The sequence below is a fragment of the Dendrobium catenatum genome, unplaced genomic scaffold, assembly GCF_001605985.2.
Source record: "Dendrobium catenatum unplaced genomic scaffold, ASM160598v2 fragScaff_scaffold_651, whole genome shotgun sequence".
Lineage (NCBI taxonomy): Eukaryota > Viridiplantae > Streptophyta > Magnoliopsida > Asparagales > Orchidaceae > Dendrobium > Dendrobium catenatum.
The window spans coordinates 164492-184551 of NW_021319113.1; the positions used below are offsets into that span (position 1 = coordinate 164492).

Below are 20060 nucleotides of genomic sequence, written 5' to 3' on the forward strand. Positions count from 1 at the left end.
ATGATATTCTTCTTGTTGATAAGACTAGAGAGGGAGTTGAAGGTAAACTTGAATTATGGAGGTCAACCTTAGAGTCTAAAGGTTTTCGCTTGAGTAGATCTAAAACGGAATATATGGAGTGTAATTTTAGTAGTAATAGATCTAGTGAGGGGATTGTGACTTTGGGTGATCAAGTCATTAATAAGAGTACACGTTTTAGATATCTTGGATCTATTGTTCAGAGTGATGGTGAAATAGATGGGGATATTATCAGCAGAATTCAAGTTGGATGGTTGAAGTGGAGGAATGCATCGGGCTTGTTATGTGATAGAAATGTACCCCTCAAACTTAAGGGAAAATTCTATAAGATGGTAGTGAGGCCTGCAATGTTTTATGGTGCCGAATGTTGGCCTTTAAAAGAGAAGCATAATACTAAGTTAAGTGTGGCAGAGATGAGGATGCTCAGGTGGATGAGTGGCTTTACCCTTAGAGATAGGATACGAAATGAGCAGATACGTGAAAAGGTTGGAGTAGCTCCAGTAGAAGATAAGATTAGAGAAAGTCGCCTTAGATGGTTTGGTCACATAAAACGGCGGCCTTGCGATGACCCGGTTAGGAGAGTAGAGGTATTAGATTTGACTTATGTTAAGAAAGGTAGTGGTAGACCTAAAAAGACTTGGTTAGAAAATATTAGGAATGACCTTTCTTTATTAGATTTAAACGAGAATTTGACTTTTAATAGGACGCAATGGAGAAAAAGGATTCATGTACGTAGTGGGATAAAGGCTTGATGTTGTTGTTGTTGTTGTATTGAGTCCTATTAAGAGTCAAATCCTTTGTGTGTGTGTGTGTGTGTGTGTGTGTGTGTGTGTGTGTATATATATATATAATGGTTGGTCCATTCGGTAAGCATATAAAATTTTGATGATGATGATGATGACGATGAAGATTGCTCGGATCAAAATGCTTCAAATCATATGGTCTCTCTCCTATCATCTCCTTTGTGATTGCTTACATGGAGTTTATTTTATTTTCAGATCTGATATTTCTTATGATGTGCTTGGCTAAGATTTTGGTTGATCGAGTTTCATTTATTTCTCAAACAAGTCACATATGTCAAGCTCCCCAAAAAAGAACGGAAGAAAGGTAGAATAAGATTAAAAGCCTGCGATGAAAAAAGTTTATATTTAATTACTACCGTTGGTTACATTTCGAGGTGATGAAACAAACTTTGCCTTATATTGCAAAGACATTACATGTGCTAAGGTTTGGCTTTATTAATTAATCCCTGTTCTAATAGTTCAACTATGTTGTTTAGACAATGAGCTCCATTTCAAGCGGGCCATTACATAGTGAGATAAGATTTGAGTAAACTTGCTATTTTTTCATAAAGACGAGAGATTTCATGGTAAACTTCATATTTATGAGCATTATCTGACCAGAATTTAACATAATAATTTGGTGTTATTGTAGCTCTCATATCATACATTGGCAATTCCTGACAAGAGTTGGATTAATTGATTTTCCTCTTTAAATTTTATAATTATGTGGCTAGCCAAGCTAATTAAAAAAGAAAAGAAAAGAAAAAGGTCGTATGTTCAATTAAGGCATCATGTACTCCACCTTCCTTTTTTGGGATATTTAACTGCCTTCATTCTTGTTGCATCAACATTCATATGATAAATAAACTGATATACAAAAATGTCATATGGTTTTAATGCTTTTATATTTAGTGAACCAACATAGGTTCAAACAGTGGGCATGCCGCTGGGATGAATAAGTTTTAAGCTCCTCTGCCTCAACTCAAACAAAAAAAAAAAAAAAAAACAAAAAAAAAAAAAAAAAAAAAAACTTTATTTTGACCCAATTTTTATTCTGATTTGGGAAAGGAATCTTTTAGGCCGGCCCAAGAGGGGCCGGCTTCTCCTATTGAACCGGTCCCTAGTGGACCGGTTTACTACTACAGCCGTTAGCCCAGGGAAGGGAGAGAGAAGGGGCCGCTGATCTTATAGGGCCTACACCTTGAATAAAGATTTCTTTTGAGGAAAATATTTGAATTAGGGGCTGTTTAGGCATTTTGTATTTCTTCTTTGACTTTACTTAGTTGTTAATGCTAGAATTAGGGTTTCATCTTGAATTTGAATTTGAAATTTGAGATCTCTTGTGAGCTTGGGCTCTAGTCTCTTGGCTAGAGATTTGGAGAGTCAGTTTCTTCCTCTCGAATTGAAGAAACGTGTATTTTTTGTTGTTTTCTGCATCCATTAGTGAAATCCTTCATTTTTTTCTCAGATTTTTTTAGTTTTCTCAAGGTTGCTGCAATCAAGTTGTTTTCTTCCGAAAACAACAGTTTTTTTGCTTTTGGGTACGTGTTTTCTATCAGAATCTTGAATCTTGATTTTAAAAACACTTAGTTTTAAATTTCTAATATATATATATAGAAGTAAATCAATTTTGATTTCTAGTCAATTAAAATTTAAGTTACTCGAGGTTTTGAGAACAGAACATAATTATGAACCCTACGTGCAATAGTAGTTACACTTTCTCCACTATGATCTAGAGACTTAAGGGTTTTAATCATAGAAGCAACATCTTTGTATAAGGGGTAAAGCTGCATACCATACTAAAATCTCACATTGGATGAAATCCTCATGCACTACCTGGTCCTAAGGTTTCAGTCTCAATTTATTTCTCATGGTCCATACACACTAATAAATGTTTTCATAATCATTATTTTACTAGTTTTAGTAATTGATGCGATTTTATGCTCTTCATAAGATTACCTTTCTCAGAGAAATCATCTTAAACGTTTTCAATAGAGGTGATTGAAAACTTCATTTTGTCAGATGTTTTGCTTCCTAAATGAGAGCGAAAGCAATTTTCCAGGTAGTGAATGTGATGACTAAGATCATTTGCAACCGAATTGCATATCACCATATGCCGTTCGCCATTCGCTGCATTCGAACTCCAAATCTCACGTCAAAATTCGGTAGGTGAACAATGTGATGCCAATCACCTACGCAAAAAAATTGGGTTGCCGAAGACGACCGTGAAAGAGGAGAAAAAGCGCACAAAAGATGAGAGAGATTGTTACCTTCACAGGAAGCACGCGAAAGAAAAAAATGCAATTCGATTTGAGATGAATTACGACATTTTGAAGTTTTACTCTATTTTAGAGTGGAAAATGATTTTTTTGGTTGGAGGGCTAATGAAGTGCACTGAAATTTTAGTATATTCTGTTGACATGAATAGCATCACTCTTCATTTTATTGTATAATTGAGACAAAACATAACTTTGGGGAATTAATATCTTGTATAAATAAAGTAAAGCTATTATGTGAGACAAAAATGACGGGAAGTTGGACAACAGTATAAAATGGTCATTATGCCCTTTTTTTTAGTTTTACTATGAGGATGAAGAAAGGTGCAAATGGTCATTTTACAATATTTTGGCCAAGCATACCAAATTTTTCGGAAAGAGTAGCATCAATCATAAAAATTTGACAACACATTGCATGACAAGACTCTGCTGTTTCAGACACTGTACTAAATAGCCATGCACATTAAGGCAATATGATATGCCAACCACCTTTTTCTGCTCATAGCCATTTTTGCAGGAGTTGGTTTTTGTAAAAAGTCCTCTTCAAATCTTAAATTTCCATCTCTTCTCCCTCATTTTCTATCACAAAAAAAAAAAAACTTTTGCTTTCAGCACTGTGTGGTTCTCTGCCATATTGCATTGCATTTGTATACTTTTTTTATAACATTTTGTTAATGCTTCACTTAAGACTAATAAGAATGCTACTACTGCTTCTTGAACTTATCATGTCTTAAGCTTCTTCAATTTATTATTTTCACTCCTAATTAGGTGTCTCAATATTGGACACAACCCAAAAACCCGACTCGAATTCGACACAGAAATTTTGGGTTTGGATTAGAGATTTCTATCCATTTGTAAAATCAGGTCGGGTTCGTGTTGACCTGGAAACCCGAAATCAACCCGATATGAACCCGGATTTGCGTCAGTCACGTCCGTGTCCATCGGTCGCATCGCATCCGCAAGCCGTCTTGTTCGCTAGCCACCGAGTCCCGTGATTGTTGCCTTTGCACGCCCCCGCGAACGAAGTCACGCGTCAAGCAGTCGCCTCCGCCTGACCGCCAACCATACTCGCATCCGCTGGTCCGTCGCGTTAGTCCGCCATCCGCCTGTACATTCGCCGGCCGGACAACGATCGGAGGTCGCTAACTCACTATCTTCGCGTGCTTCTTCAGCCAAATCACGTAAATCTGTGTTGGGTCGGGTTGGCCCGAATCCTAAGTGGGTCAGGTTCGGGTCCCAAAAACCGACATGTTTGTAAAAAAACGGGTCGGATTCGGGTTGATCCTAATAGTGCCAGGTCAGTTCCGGATTCGACCGGAACCCGACCCATGACACTAAATTAACTGCCCTACTCCTAATATCAGACTATTCTTTTCAACCATTCCAAATGAATTGCCTCGTCTTTTTAATCTCTAGTTAGACTGAAGAATCAATTTATTGGATTCAAATAAAAACTTGTACATTTCTGATTTCTCTGGCATTCTGAACAAGAAGTTTGTCTTGTTGAAAACACTAAACAGAAAAAAAAGGGGGTAATTGCAAACTATTTTCTGATATATTTGCAATCCTCTACAGACTAAATGTTTTTGTCTCACTCTTTTTTCCTTTGCTTGTAGATGAATGCGCTTCTCTGAAGGATGTTAGAGTGATTATGAACTCTGGAAGGCAATGAAGAATTTTACCAAACGAAGCCTAATTCAGCAATGTAGTACTTAGAAGAAAATGTGCAGGAATCTCTACAAGAAATTCCTAAATAGGATTTTTGCTACAAACAAGTCAAAGAACAAGCTACAACAAGTACTATTCCTTCAACCTAACCTGATGCAACAAAATCATTCTTTATGAGATGAGAAAATATCCCACAATATATTTGGCCACCATGATGAGAACTTTTACTCTATGAAATCCAGAGTTGTATATATATATATATATATATATTGCATTCGATATTATGTTTGAATAATAGGCCTTGTTTGGGACAGCGTTTTTGCTGCTTTATAAAACAGCTTTTTAGGACAAAAATTTCTAATTCAATCATTTTGACATGATTGACCATGATTAATTTTGATTAACTATAATAGATTTCTATTGATCTCGTCAACTTTGGTCAACCTTTTTAATGTCATTATATTTGTGATGATTACGATCGACATTGATCAAGTGTTAATCAAAATCATTGTTGACTCAATCAATATTGAAGCACTTCTTTATTGTTTCGATTCGCTTGTTTATAGCCGACCCCACGTAGCGGGATAAAGGCTTGATGTTGTTGTTATTGTTGGTAATATCATCATAAGACATCGATGACACCTTAACTGTGCGTCCAATGTAAAAACCACGATTAAATTTTGTATAAAATGGCTTTATGAATCTCGGAGTCCTTTAACTCATATTGTGCACCGGTGAAAATCTTTAAGAATTGGCACATGTCGCTGTAAGTATGAATTTTTTGGACCGTCAAGTGGCCGTTTTGCAAACTGATTTCACTAATATTTTCTAAATAAAATGATTTATTTTATGAATATTTTTCTATAATTTTGTGTTAGTAAAAATTTTCCCGTGTAGCTTTTTATATGTTATAGAGATTGAGATTATGAATATTTTGAGTATTTATTTGATATTTTTCATCATGTGATTTTAAAAATACATCACTTTTTGTCTACTCGAAAATTTATTTTGACATCAAAAAATAGTGATTTAGTTCAACTAAAGCTTCAGAATGATAATTATTAAAAGATTAAAAAAATAATTCTTTCAAATTAAATTCTGTGGCATTATATGATATTCCTGATAGTGTAACTTGTAAGTGAAGGTGATAGAAATTTGTTTTTTTTTTTTTTTAAAACTAGACCCTCTTATTTATATCCCTCTATTTTGTTAGTTTATTTTCTATTATTTGCTCTTTATGATAGATTTAATTGCCTAAGAGCTTGATATTTACTATGGTTAATGAAGTGTAAGGATATGACATCTATAACCAAGTGATTAGCTTGATTGTAATGGCATCATCATATTTTGATTACAAGGAATGCCTATCTGTTCTTTGGTGACTTGCAGGTGAGCTTATGGTGCTTCTTGATGCATGCACCTAATGCAACACAAAGCTCTCTATTATTAGCTTGAGTTGATTGGAAATTGATCATTTAGTTTTCACCATGACACTCTATTCTTAACTTTTTATACAAAGATTTTAATTTTTGTACTAAAAAACTGCTTTAAAAAACTTTAAGAAAGTCATCTCAAATGAAGCATAAATTGAAATGACAATTTAATTGTGCATATATCTTATTAAAAAGAATATTCCAAAGTTAAAAACTAATAGATAAACTCAGATTTCAAAAATAAATGAAGCAAACACATCTACACTATATATATATATTGATTTGATCAGGCATGAATCACGATGCATCTTTGAATTGAAAACTTTTAGAATTAAAATCAAGATTACCTGAATTTTGATTTCGACAAGCTTACAGTCAAATTGAACATATGATGAGATGAACCCATTAAAACAAAAATTTATCCACTCTAACTCCAAAAATCAAGCACCTAAAAGATAGTTAGGAACTTCATAATATTAATTGGAGGATTAAACGGTCTTTAAATTTTTGCATGTTTATGGTCAAATTGAGCATCTCAATGAGATGAATCCAACGAACTAAAAATCCTCTTAATTCCAACATTAATAATGCACTTCAATGTCGAAAAAATAGTATATGATTGAAGGGTTCATATATGCCGTTTGATGGAGTATTTTGCATGTTTGCTATATTCATAACCATTTCACTCAAAATATATATAAATAAGCTCTCACTCTCTAGTTGAAGAGGAGTTTGGACCTTAGGCTAGGACTTGAGGTTTATGATTACTAAGAGATTTGAAGAATTCTGAAGCTTCATTGGACCATCACCTTACCATCGTCATCACACCATCGTAGTCTGACCACTGCTATGTCACGACCCGACCCGACGGGGACGGATCCCGCCCGAGCCGGATCGCGACGAGAGACCTTTCTTAACCAGGATCTGGCTTTGGATTAGGTTACTGAACTGATCTTTCAAATTCTTAACTCAACAGAAGCACACAGAACAACAGAGCTACTAAAAACATCAAATGCAGCGGAACAAAACATCTATCTTTTCATTTCCTCAAAATAATCATCTACAGAACAGTACATGGCTTTCAACAGAAAGAAAGACAGAACAGAAAAGCCATGACTGTACAAAAATCAAAAGTACAAAAGTACCTAATCTGATCAGACTCTGAAACCTAGTCCTGAACTTCCTTGCCCTTCCCAGAACCTGAAAACCACCAGAAAGCAAGGGTGAGCTCAACAGCTCAGCAAAGCAACAAACCACCAATCTAAATTCTCAGAAAACAGAACCAAATTCATCGGACAGAAATCAGATCAGAAATCGGAACAGAATTGGAAATCAAAACTTACGGACAGGTATCAAATCACATCAGAGTCGTACAGATCGTATCAGAACAGAACAAATCAACAGAGTCAGAATCAGAAATCAGAATCGTACGGATCATATCATATCATAATCACAATTTCGTACAGAACAGAACAGATACAGAAAATAGTACAGATACATATAGCTAAATGCCCTGACACTGACGGAATCTCTATGGATTCCGGCCCCTTATGCCTCCCTTCCCAGACACTGACTGAATCTCATAGGATCCAGGCCCCTTATGTCTCCCTTTGTGCTCACGGCACCAAAACAGATGTGCTTATAGCACCAAAACAGAATTCATCGGATCCGGAACAGAACTGATTTCAGAATTTCAGATTTGAGCTCATTTCAGATTTTCCGTTTCACTAACTGAATCTCATAGGATTCAGGCCCCTTATAACTCCCTTTTTATAGCTTATACACATAGCATTTCAATTCAGAAGAAATACGGACAATTCGAAAATTACCCAAAAATCGGGCAGCACAACGGCAGTATACGGAATTTACACAAAAATTCCTGCAAAGAAAATTTACCGAATTCGCACAGAATACAGATATCAACATTTCAGAACATTTATTCTACTGCACAGATAAATTCCAATTTCACAGAAAAATCTGGTCGACTAAAAACACAGTCGAATCAAAAATACCCGGACGAAAATCTTCAAAATATAGTCAAAACGTGCACACCCGGCACGGCAACGATATCCAAAAAGTTACGCGGTAAAAACTGAGTCAATCAACAGATACAGACAAAAATCATTAACGAAAACGAAATCCGGATAGAATATACCGCCAAACACGACGGTTCTGAAAATTGAGAAAGGCGGAATGTGCCTTACCTCGAGCACAACAATTTCCTCAACAGCCACTTCGGGCGAAAACGGCTCCGCGTCGTCCGAAAATCAACTTTTCCACTTTTTCCTTCGTTTTTCTCTCTCCTCAGCTTTTTCTCTCTCTTCAAAATATCTCATTTCTATATATATCCAGACTGATCGTCCTGGACGATCGAGCTTCGTACCGGACGATCCATGAAGAGAGGAATTCCGTCCAGACGAAAAATGACATATCGTCCCTGGCGAAGGGTTCACGGGAGAATTTTCGTCCAGACGATCCTGATTTCGTCCAGACGAACCATACAGCCAAAACTGATTTTCTGCACAACCTGTACCGATCGTCCCGGACGATCCAACTTCGTCCCGGACGAACCTGGAGCAAAAACTGATATTACAATCTCCCCAACTTAAAAAAAAATGTCGTCCTCGACATTATCCAATCCAACCTCCGTCAAAACAAGTACGGGTACGACCGTCTCATATCAGACTCCTTCTCCCAAGTTGCTTCCCGTGCAGTCCGGTGCTTCCACTGGACTTTAACCATCGGAATCTCTTTATTTCTTAACTTTCGGACGTCGTACGCCAAAATAAGCTCTGGCTCTTCCTTGTACGCCAGATTCTCCTGAATCTCCACCTCATCAGCTGACAACTTCTTCCCAGAGTCTGAAACCCACTTCCTCAGAGTGGATACGTGAAACACATTATGCACGTCAGGCATAGAATCAGAAAGCAATAGGCGATAAGCAGATTTTCCAATTCTTTCCAAAATCTCAAATGGTCCAACATACCTTGGACTAAGCTTACTCACCTGACCAAATCTGCTCACACCTTTCATCGGGCTGACTTTGACATACACAAAGTCACCGACCTGAAACTCAACAAATCTGTGCTTCTGATTGTAATACTTCTGCTGACGATCTTGAGCGGCTTTCAATCTTTCTCTTATCAAATTGATCTTCTGAGCAGTTTCATCAGCAAAAGTGGCCCCCAAAGCCTGTCTATCTCCGACCTCCGTCAGAGTCAAAGGAGTACGACACTTCCTGCCATACAAAGCCTCGTACGGTGCCATACCGATACTGGACTGAAAACTGTTGTTATAGGCAAACTCAATCAGCGGAATATGATCCTCCCAACTTCCGCTAAAGTCCAGAACACAAAGCCTCAACAGATCTTCCAGTACCTGAATCGTCCTCTCAGACTGTCCGTCGGTCTGAGGATGAAAGGCTGTACTGAAATGCAGTTTCGTACCCAAGCCTTGCTGAATGCCTTTCCAAAGTCTGGAAGTAAAGCGTCCATCTCGATCAGATACGATCACACGAGGCACACCGTGCAATCTGACTATTTCCTTCACATAAATCTGTGCCAAGCGATCAACTGAATCCGTCTGTCTGATCGGAAGAAAATGGGCTGACTTCGTCAATCGATCTACAACCACCCAAATGGCATCATGTCCTTGTCGTGATCGAGGAAAACCCATCGCAAAATCCATCGTTACCTCCTCCCATTTCCACTCAGGGATAGGCAACGACTGCAACAGTCCACCTGGTCGCTGATGCTCTGCCTTCACCAACTGACAGGCTTCGCATCTCGACACAAACTCTGCCACATCCTTCTTCATCCCAGGCCACCAAAACAAAAGCTTCATATCAGCGTACATCTTACCACTGCCTGGATGAACAGTATAGCCAGAATGATGAGATTCGTACAGAATCTCCTGCCTCAAGTCTCCAAACACAGGTACCCACAACCTGTTCTTACAGAAAATAACACCAGAATCAGAAATTCGAAGTTCAGGAGTCTTACCAGATCCAATCTGAGCAATCAACTTCGAATAATCAGAATCTGACTTCTGGGCTTCTTGAATCCGTGCTTCCAAAGAAGACTGAATACTCATCTGAGCCAACTCCAAATCATTGGAGGAAACCACCTCCAACTGCAATCTCTCCAAATCACGAATCAGAAAGTCATCACAGGTAAGCTGAATACCTGAGAATCCAGAAGACTTTCTGCTCAGAGCGTCCGCTACCACATTCGCCTTCCCAGGCTGATACTGAATAGTCAAATCGTAGTCCTTGATCAACTCGAGCCACCTCCTCTGTCTCAGATTCAGATCCTTCTGAGTAAAAATATACTTCAGGCTCTTATGATCAGTAAAGATCTCACACCTGACGCCATACAAGTAATGACGCCAAATCTTCAAAGCAAAAACTACTGCAGCTAACTCCAAATCATGTGTCGGGTAATTCTTCTCATGTGGTTTCAACTGTCTCGAAGCATAAGCAATTACCTGACCATGCTGCATCAGAACACAACCCAATCCTTTCAGTGAAGCATCACTGAACACCTGGAAACCCTCCGTACCTGACGGAAGTGCCAACACTGGAGCTGAAGTCAAACACTCCTTCAATCTCTGAAAACTAGCTTCACACTCCGGTGTCCAAACAAAAGGTACTGACTTCTGAGTCAGTCTCGTCAGAGGAGTCGAAATCTGTGAAAATCCTTTCACAAACTTCCTATAATACCCGGCCATGCCCAAGAAACTACGTACCTCAAATACCGTAGTCGGCCTTGGCCAATCAGCAACAGCCTGAATCTTCTGGGGATCTACAGAAATGCCTTTTCCGCTAATCACATGCCCCAGAAAAGAAATGCTCTTCAGCCAGAATTCACACTTAGAGAACTTGGCATACAGCTGATGCCTCCTCAAAGTCTCCAACACAATCCTCAAATGTCTGGCATGCTCATCCTCAGATGCAGAATATACCAGAATATCATCAATGAAGACGATCACAAACTGATCCAGATACTCCCTGAATACTCGGTTCATCAGATCCATGAAAATAGCAGGCGCATTGGTTACCCCAAAAGGCATAACCAAAAACTCGTAGTGCCCGTACCGAGTACTGAAAGCAGTCTTCACCACATCAGCTTCCTTCACCTTCACCTGATAATATCCGGATCTCAAATCAATCTTCGAAAATACCGAAGATCCGGAAAGCTGATCAAACAAGTCGTCAATCCGAGGCAAAGGATACTTGTTCTTGATCGTGACCTTGTTCAAATCTCTGTAATCAATACACATACGGAGTGTACCGTCCTTCTTCTTCACAAACAGAACAGGTGCTCCCCAGGGCGAAACACTAGGACGTACAAAACCTCTGTCAACCAACTCCTGAAGCTGAAAGTTCAGCTCAGAAAGTTCTTTCGGTGCCATTCTGTACGGAGCTTTCGATATAGGAGCTGTACCCGGAAAAACATCGATAGAGAACTCCACATCTCTATCCGGAGGTAAACCAACCAACTCCTCAGGAAAAACATCAGCAAATTCCCGTACCACAGGGATCTCAGAAACAGAACCAACCTCCAGGTTCAGATCCCGCACCGAAGCTAAAAATACCGGACATCCTTTCTTCCACATCCTGCTCACCTCCAACACAGAAACCAGACTGGAGAGAACACCTCGTAATCCCTGAAATACAACTCTCTCTCCAGCCACAAGCAAACTCACTTGCTTCTTCAGACAGTCTATCTGAGCCTCATACTGACTCAGCCAATCCATGCCCAGAATCACATCATACGAAGAAATCGGCAATCGAATCAAACTCGATTTCCACTTCTTGCCAGAAATCTCGATCTCACACAAACAAAACTGTCGAGCAATCAATGGATTCCCAGCCGGTAAAATCACAGACAAAGAAACCGGTAAAACCATCGAATCCAAATGTAAAATCTCAAAACAATGCTCGGACAGAAAAGAATGACTCGCTCCAGAGTCAAACAAAACACGACAGGGCTGATCAGAAATGTAAACCGTACCTGTCACAACATCCGGAGCATCACGAGCCTCCTGCTGACTCAGACTGTAAACTCGTGGCTGAACTGGAGCAGGAACTGAAGCAACAGAACTACTCTGCTCCCTCTGAATCGTAGGTGGTCTCCGCGGTGCAGAACTAGAACCACCACCTCTACCAGCAAATCCCTCAGGGCGAGGAGGAACAGTCCTCGGTCTTCCTGCTGCTGAACCAACAGGTCTGACAAAGCCCTCAGATCGCTGCTCAGAACGCTGATCAAATCCCATCTGCGGACATTCTGCAATCCTATGTCCCGGCTGACCACATCTGAAACAAAGACCAGCTATCCTGTAGCACTGGCCATGGTGTCGCCGTCCACAACTCTGGCACACTTTCTTTTTTTTTTTTTTTGAAAATTTTTAAAATATAATAAAAACCCCATATGCTCACCGCCCAAATGATGTGACAAATTAAATAATAAAAGGTCAGTAGTCTCCCTTAGTCAATAAATATCAACCACAAAAACTTGCAATAATATCCTAATCTGTAGACATTTCCAAAGATTCTGTTAGGATGATTTTTTAGGAATAAATGCACATTACAATATGTATTAATCACTAATTTTGGGTTAGATTAAGGAGGATTTCCACCTAATCTATGTTAAATAATTGATTAGGCCAATCGTATATATTATTATTATTATTATTATTATTATCTAAGAGTAAATAAAATCATATTTACCTTTAGAATTGATACGTCACCAAAAATCATTTTGATCCTGCATGAATCTCAAGACATATTCAAGTTGTAAACTTCTAAAATCAAATCTAGAACACAAAAAAGAAAGAGAAGGAAGAGAGCTCTCTTCCACCAGACTCTTCCTCAAGAACCGTCGGACTTCCGCTTAACCCCTGACTGATGTCGGACTTCCACCCGGTTGCTGACTGACCCCAAACTTCCGACTGACTATCAACTGATGCCGGATTTCCACCCGATTGCTGACTAATGCCGGACTTCCGTCCGAACGTCAACTGACGCGCAGATTTCCACATGACCAATAAACGTCACCAGACTTCTATGATTATATGTTCGTTTGACACTAGATTCTTAAACCCAACGGTTGACTATTATAATCTAAGCTTCCTCAATTTCAAGGACGAATCAGACACTTGTAACATATTCAAACACTAGTGGAATCATTTCAATTGGGGCGTGCCCTGGTGATTTTTCCATTTTGCATGATTTTCCACGTAAAAATTCTGGAGTTTTTGTTTTCGTTATGTTTGTGTGCTGGATATCGGTACAACGCTAAGATGAAAAATTCTAACTTTATCACCGCATATATTCTAGCACGCAACAAGAATATGCACATATAAGATAGAATTTAGATTCTATAAAAAAGAAAAAGAATCTTCCATAAAGATTAGGCTCCATAAACCTTCAACAAAATCTAGGGCCATAAACTCTCACATGTGCTATAATATATTGATGAGGCCTTAAAGAATAATTGCACCTCTACAAATAATCTAATCAATAATTTAGTACGGTCTTAAGTCAAATTAACCCACCTAATCTTAATTAAATTATTAATTTAGCTAAACAGTGAAAGTAGTTCAGGCATCATAAAGACATTAGTGAGACTGTTCAGACAATAAAAGACCACCTAAATATGTTACTATCATAATCATAATTAATGGGAATCTCCACATTTAATAATAAGTCAAAGAAGATTAGGCCTTAAAATGTGTGGATAAATAGTGATTAGTTGCTTAATCATTTTTTAAGAAGGTTTTAGGTGAAGATTAGCTTATTAATTATCATAAAGACTTTTCAACAAACTAAATGAATAGTGATTAATTGGGGCTTAAGCTCAATTCTATCCATAGAAAAAATATTTAATTTTTATAAAACATGATTAATTAGACTTTATTAGGCATGTGCATAAATTCTTATGGGTTTGCATCATTGACTATTCCATAATGTAAAACATTTAAATAATGTGAAGGAGATGATTTGTAATATAAAAATAGTCTTATATGATATTGATGGTCTTCCTAATCATTCAATGGAATTTCAAATGTCAAGTAAATTGATAATCAAAATACTATAATTGAAATATTAATAATAATTTTGATTTTGATCTAACTTTGGGTCAGTCCGATCTTGATTTGAGCCAATCATTAGTTGTTAAAGTTGGTTTCTGTGGTCAATTACGAATCATTAAATTCGATCTGGGTTCGATTTGAAGCAAAGTGGGTTCAATTTCGATCAATATATTTTTTTATCTTCAAGTTTTTAGTCGAAAATATATGCATGATGGTGCACTAAAGGAGAAATTATTTTGTTCGCACACCAAACCGTCTGGAGGCGAATCAAAATGCGTTACGCCAATCGGTACATAGCCACAGTACACAATAAATTGGTAACGTGACGCATTCTGATTCACCTCCGGACGGCATTTGTATCCGCACAGAATAATTTCATGTACTAAAGAGGTTAATAATTTCACATATGATTATATATATGGGCTTGTTTAATCCATAAGATTGGGCCGCTTAATGGTTCATGGCCCAGCCCAATTTCTGGGAGTTGTGAAGCAGGATAACAATAGAAATTGAAAGCACGAATCATTTCTTCTTGGGGTCTCGACAATGGTCTTCTGCAATCTCTGTTCTCCGACCTCCCTCCTTTGCTCAAAGCTCGCTGCTTTACAGTCTATCTCGCTGGAGAAACTTAAGCCTGAGCTGCCCTTTTACTATTCTTCTGAAAAATGGCCTTTTCGCTGTACTTTTTTGTTCTCCAGTTCTTGCTCTTTGTCCGCCTTCTGTTGCAGAGCGAGCATGGCCGAGGCTACCGCTGAGGTTCTCACTCTTCGAGATATATGCGGAGGAAAAGTGCCAGAACATATTCTGAAGAGGTATCTGTCTGTCTTTCCACATCTATCGCCGGAAAATCATAAACCTAAGTTATCCACTGAGCCTGTGGCTCAGTTTTTCAGGACGCCTAAGAACCTTTTTGTGCGCCGTGGTTTAAAATTGTGATTTTGATGGAAATGTGACGGGTGGACGTTTGAATTCGATTTTCTCCCTGATTTTATATGTTCTTCTTTTCTTCTTCTTATTAATTTTTTGAAGGATTAACCTGCATACCAGCTATTTTATATATTTAACGTCTAAAACATTAATGTTACGTTTCAAACACCCAAATACAATTTTAACCTTAACCCTAAGCTGACGACGTTACCCTCACCTTCCCGCGAGTTCTCTTCCGGGGTCCTGTCAGCGTCGTAATCCGCGGAAAGCTCAGCGACGCAAATAGGTGTTGTTCGGGATGAGCGCTCTTCCGGTAGTTGTGCTCTCTTCCGGATTGCTATGAGCCACGTAATCGGCTGAAAGCTTCAGTTCGCTCGCAGCCATGCAAAATTGGTGTTGTTCTTCAATCGATTTGGCTTTCATAAGGGTGTTCGAGATGTCGGGAAGCCTGCTCTTAGCAATCTTCTGAGTTGCTAGGGTATTTATTTGATAACATTGGTGCAGTAAAAAAAAATGCTGGCTGCCCGATTTCCATGAAACCATAGAAACATTCATTTACACTATAGATTATATATATTTAGTTTTGAATCCTCTAAATTTTCCTTTGAAAGCTGATGATTTTTTTGTTAGATTTGTGAAATTTTTGGCTTTGCTGCTTTGCCTGAAATTTCAGTATTGAGCAACAAAGTTAAAAATTTCACAAATTTGAAAAAAAAAAAATCAGCTTTTAAAGAAAAATTTAGAGGATTCAAAACCAAATATATAGAATCTATACTGCAAACAAATTTTTTTTGCATCATTGTAATCCTATACATACCCTAGCAACTCATAAGGTAATTGAGAGCACTCTTCCAAACATCTCGAACACCCTTATAAAAGTCAAATTGATTGAATAATAACACCTATTTGAGTTGCTTAGAGAGAACTCACCTTTCCGCGGATTATGTCTCTGAGAGCATGCCAGAAGAGAGTTCGTGGGAAGGGGGATTTTAGCTGTGGGGTAAATCAATTGAAGAACAACACCTATTTGTATTGTTGAGAGAGAACTCACATTTCCGTGGATTACGTTGTTGACAGCATCCCGAAAGAGAACTCGCGCGGAAGAGAACTCGCTCGGAAGAGAACTCATTGGAAGGGGGATTTGTGCTGAGTGGGTAATGCCGTGAGCGTCGAGAGAGACAGAGTGGTATATTAGGTGTTAGATATGTAAAATAATTGTTATATAGTTGTATGTATGTAAATCCCCCTTAAATAAAATATGTAGTTGAATTAATTTGATGTATGTGATATGCGAATATTCAATTTTCTTTACCTTCATTCATATTGTACATCATGTTAGTTTTATTAGAAAATTTTAATCCTGAGCTATCCTACATAAAAAAAATTTGATGTTGCACTTAGGCAAAATAAATAAAGAGATTACAAAATATTAGGATTTTTTCATCCATAGAGATTCACTCACTCTAAAGAAGAGAGAAATCACTTACTCTGTTGTACATCTAAAGGCAAGATCAAGCAAAAAACTAGCTTTTCCCATATTTCATACATTATTTATGACATGACATTCCATCAAGCATTTTTCATAACAGGCAATTCTATAATAATTGGAAATAAATGCAATAGCCGTTTAGGTTTCGTTGAGTGACGGGTGACCTGTTCCATGAACACTGTTTTGGCTTGTTGTTTGCTTGTTGTATTCTACTTGGTTGGTCACGCCAACATCTACTTGAATTGGAGAGTTAATATTCCGGGGAAACCGAATCCAATGCTATATTTATTATGTTGGGAGCATGAGGAAAATGACCAAAATTATCCATTAACTCTTTATGAAGGGCCAAAATGGTCTCCAACTATATTAAAAGATCATTTTGCTCCCTCAAGTCCTTAAAAATTAACCAAAATAGTCTCATGTTGTGACTATTTTGGTTTCTCTTTAAATAGTCGAGGGACTAAAACAGTCCTTTAATATAGTTGGGGGTTATTTTGGTCTTTCATAAAGAGTCACGGATCATTTTGATCATTTTCTCTGGGAGCATGCTTTACGCCAAACTGTTTGAAGTAAATGGCTTGTGCTTTAAAGCAGAATCGTCAAAGTTACTGAGTTCCAGACATGGCAAAGAGAAAAAATGCGTGGGATCCATTTTCTTCAAAGGAAATTGATTAGAGCTCTGTCAAATGTCTGCTTGTTGTTTCCGAACATGACAAATATTTCACACACTTCTGCATTTCAAAGTTTGAGTCATAAAATTTTGATATACATTAATGAGCAATTTCCTTGCTTTAGTTTGGTTTATTAGTGGTGGATTAGCTTCCTACAATAATTTCTAAATTGTGTTTGTACAAGCTGTCTTACTTTTAACAGTGCTTGTTTTATTCAATGGACATTTTTTTATATACCAAATTTTGCAATGCAAACTGATGAAAATATTCCTATCTTATTTTACGTACTACAGGGCTGAAGAAGTTGGATACGTTAGGCCTACTGATGTTCAACGGCAATCTTTACCAGTTTTGTTATCTGGACAGGACTGTGTGCTTCATGCTCAGGTTACGTATTTTATTCAATTTTTTTGGTTAAACAAAAAATAATCACTGCAGCATTTCTTGCTAGCAGGGAATGCTGTACACACTCAGGTTTCGTTTGGGATGGCTTTCTTTCTGCTTCTTAAAGCAGCATTTTAGTAAAAAAATTAAAAGTTTTATACTAAAAAATTTCTTTAAGAAGCAATAAAAAAACTTTCTCAAACGAAGCCTCAGTTTCCTAGAATGACTAATAGAAGCTAACTTTCTTGTGCTGTGTATGTCATTAGACAGGTTCTGGCAAAACACTGGCATACCTCTTCCTGATATATTCTGTCATTAAGATTCAAAGATCTGCAGTACAGGCATTGATAGTTGTACCAACTAGAGAACTTGGTATGCAAGTAAGTCTATTGTCTTTCTTATTTTTGTGAATGCTAGTAGGTTGTAATTCTCATGTATTTCATTCATCAAGGTCACAAAGGTTGCCAGGATGCTCGCTGCAAAATCTGAATCTGATAATATGCAGAGGACTTGTACAGTCATGTCTCTATTAGATGGTGGGATGTTGAAAAGGCATAAAAGTTGGTTGAAGGTACTTTGCATTTTTCTACTGAATTTAAGAGCTCTCATTCTCAATGTAGCCTAGTTCTTATCTTAATTCATCTTTCAAGAGGTCTCATGCTTAAGAAAAAAAAATTCATCTTTTCTCATTTTTGCCTTAATTTAATGTGTTACCGTTCATTTCATATTCATCACCACTCATACTCTTTTCTCCCTAACAAAAAATTGTAGCTACTGATCTCCTCAAACTCATCCTTTTTATCTTCAAGATCTATCACTTTTAAATTTGATGCATTTCTACATGATTTCTAATTTGCAATAGTTTTTATCTTAAAATTTTGGCGCTCTATTTAAATCACATCCATGTAGAGACTAACTCATCTTTAGTGTTTTAAGTCTTATCCATCTCCCATCAATGCAAGTAGCTCGCCTTCGCTTGGCTTCTTCATGTGCTAGTTTGCCTTTTACAACATAAATCATGGCAAACAGATCAACTATGGATGTGCTTTTATATTATGGAAATTAATGGAAAAGTATAGATAATTAAAAAATATTATTATTATTTATTTTGTTGATATTAAGAAGAATTATGTTACATGAGATAATGTTAAGATGAATGTATAGCAAAATAAAATAGACTGAGAAATGTTACATGAGATCAGTTGTGCTATGAAGTTAAGTTCAAGTGAGTCGAAGTCGTAACTCACAAGTGGTCATCATTTTCAAGTATATATAATACTTTTTCCTATTTTGTTTTTATAAATTTATATATAGCGTAAGTTTGCATGCATTGGTGTTTTTGTCTATATTTGTGCAAATATACATCTACATGTGTATTTATACGTTCATTGAATTGAATCGAGCTAATTTGGAGTGAGTCATTCTCATGCCAAAGCAAATCAATTAAAATTCGAGCAATTTTTGGGTTCCAAACATAATTATGAGCTTTAGATGAGAGGAACTATAGAATAGCAATTATTAAAGATAATTAAAATGGAAAATATAAATGTTTTAATTTTAGAATATGTTGAATAAGATAGTACATAAAAATTAATGTGGAAGCATTAGAAAGAGAATGGTTAAACAAAAAAGTATCATGGATAAAAATTATGCGAAAAGATTTGTTTGAAGTAGCTTTCAAGCAATTCTTGATTAGAATGAATGGAGAATAAGAAATTATAAAGCTGACCACAAATATTCATAATGATGCCTAGGTTGGAACATTTTGAGAAATACTACCTTTTCACTTCTCAGTTTATGGTTAATCCATCGACAGTTTTTGTCCTTCTAATGTAGAATTCTTGATGTTCTTTCTGTATATCTTTCCTAATATTCAATAACTTTGTAATTAGTGGTGTGAAATATAACATGTTAAATTCATCCTAGGGCTTTGCCCTAGCTATCTATATCCTAGGGGAAAACTTTTCAATCACTTTAGAAATTTGTTTTCCTTCTATCTGAGAAACCAATTATTTGTCACTTATTTTGAGGTTTTCAGGTCCATAAACCAATGGCTAACAATTGTATGTTCACTTTATTGACAAACGATTCAACATTTTATTGATTTTGAAGATTTAAGTCTTCTTTTTAGATCAAACGCAAAGAAGATAGTAGTTGGGGCTGATGGCTGATGATTCCTATATATATGGTAACAAACTTTGTATACACTGTTTCCAATATTTTTGCAGGCTGAACCTCCAGAAATAGTGGTTGCAACTATAGGCAGCTTGAGTCAAATGCTTGAGAGACATGTTTTCAAACTTGAAGCTGTAAGAGTT

General features: G+C 37.2%; 2 protein-coding genes across 3 annotated transcripts in view; both read left to right on the forward strand.

Annotated features, from left to right (window-relative positions):
• The window catches only part of LOC110103794 (pentatricopeptide repeat-containing protein At5g39710), an 8212-nt gene extending 3210 nt beyond the window's left edge, over positions 1-5002 (forward strand). For both annotated transcript variants that reach the window (XM_020832638.2, XM_020832640.2), the window contains one exon: positions 4693-5002. The gene's annotated coding sequence lies outside the window, so the exon portion shown is untranslated. The remainder of the gene's footprint in view (positions 1-4692) is intronic.
• A 9779-nt stretch (positions 5003-14781) lies between these two features.
• LOC110103816 (DEAD-box ATP-dependent RNA helicase 58, chloroplastic) overlaps positions 14782-20060 on the forward strand; it is a 13278-nt gene continuing 7999 nt past the window's right edge. Inside the window, exons 1-5 of the mRNA XM_020832669.2 lie at positions 14782-15083; positions 17652-17745; positions 18009-18122; positions 18194-18313; positions 19971-20057. Of these exons, the coding sequence (XP_020688328.1) occupies positions 14818-15083; positions 17652-17745; positions 18009-18122; positions 18194-18313; positions 19971-20057 (681 nt within the window). The 5' untranslated portion in view covers positions 14782-14817. The remainder of the gene's footprint in view (positions 15084-17651; positions 17746-18008; positions 18123-18193; positions 18314-19970; positions 20058-20060) is intronic.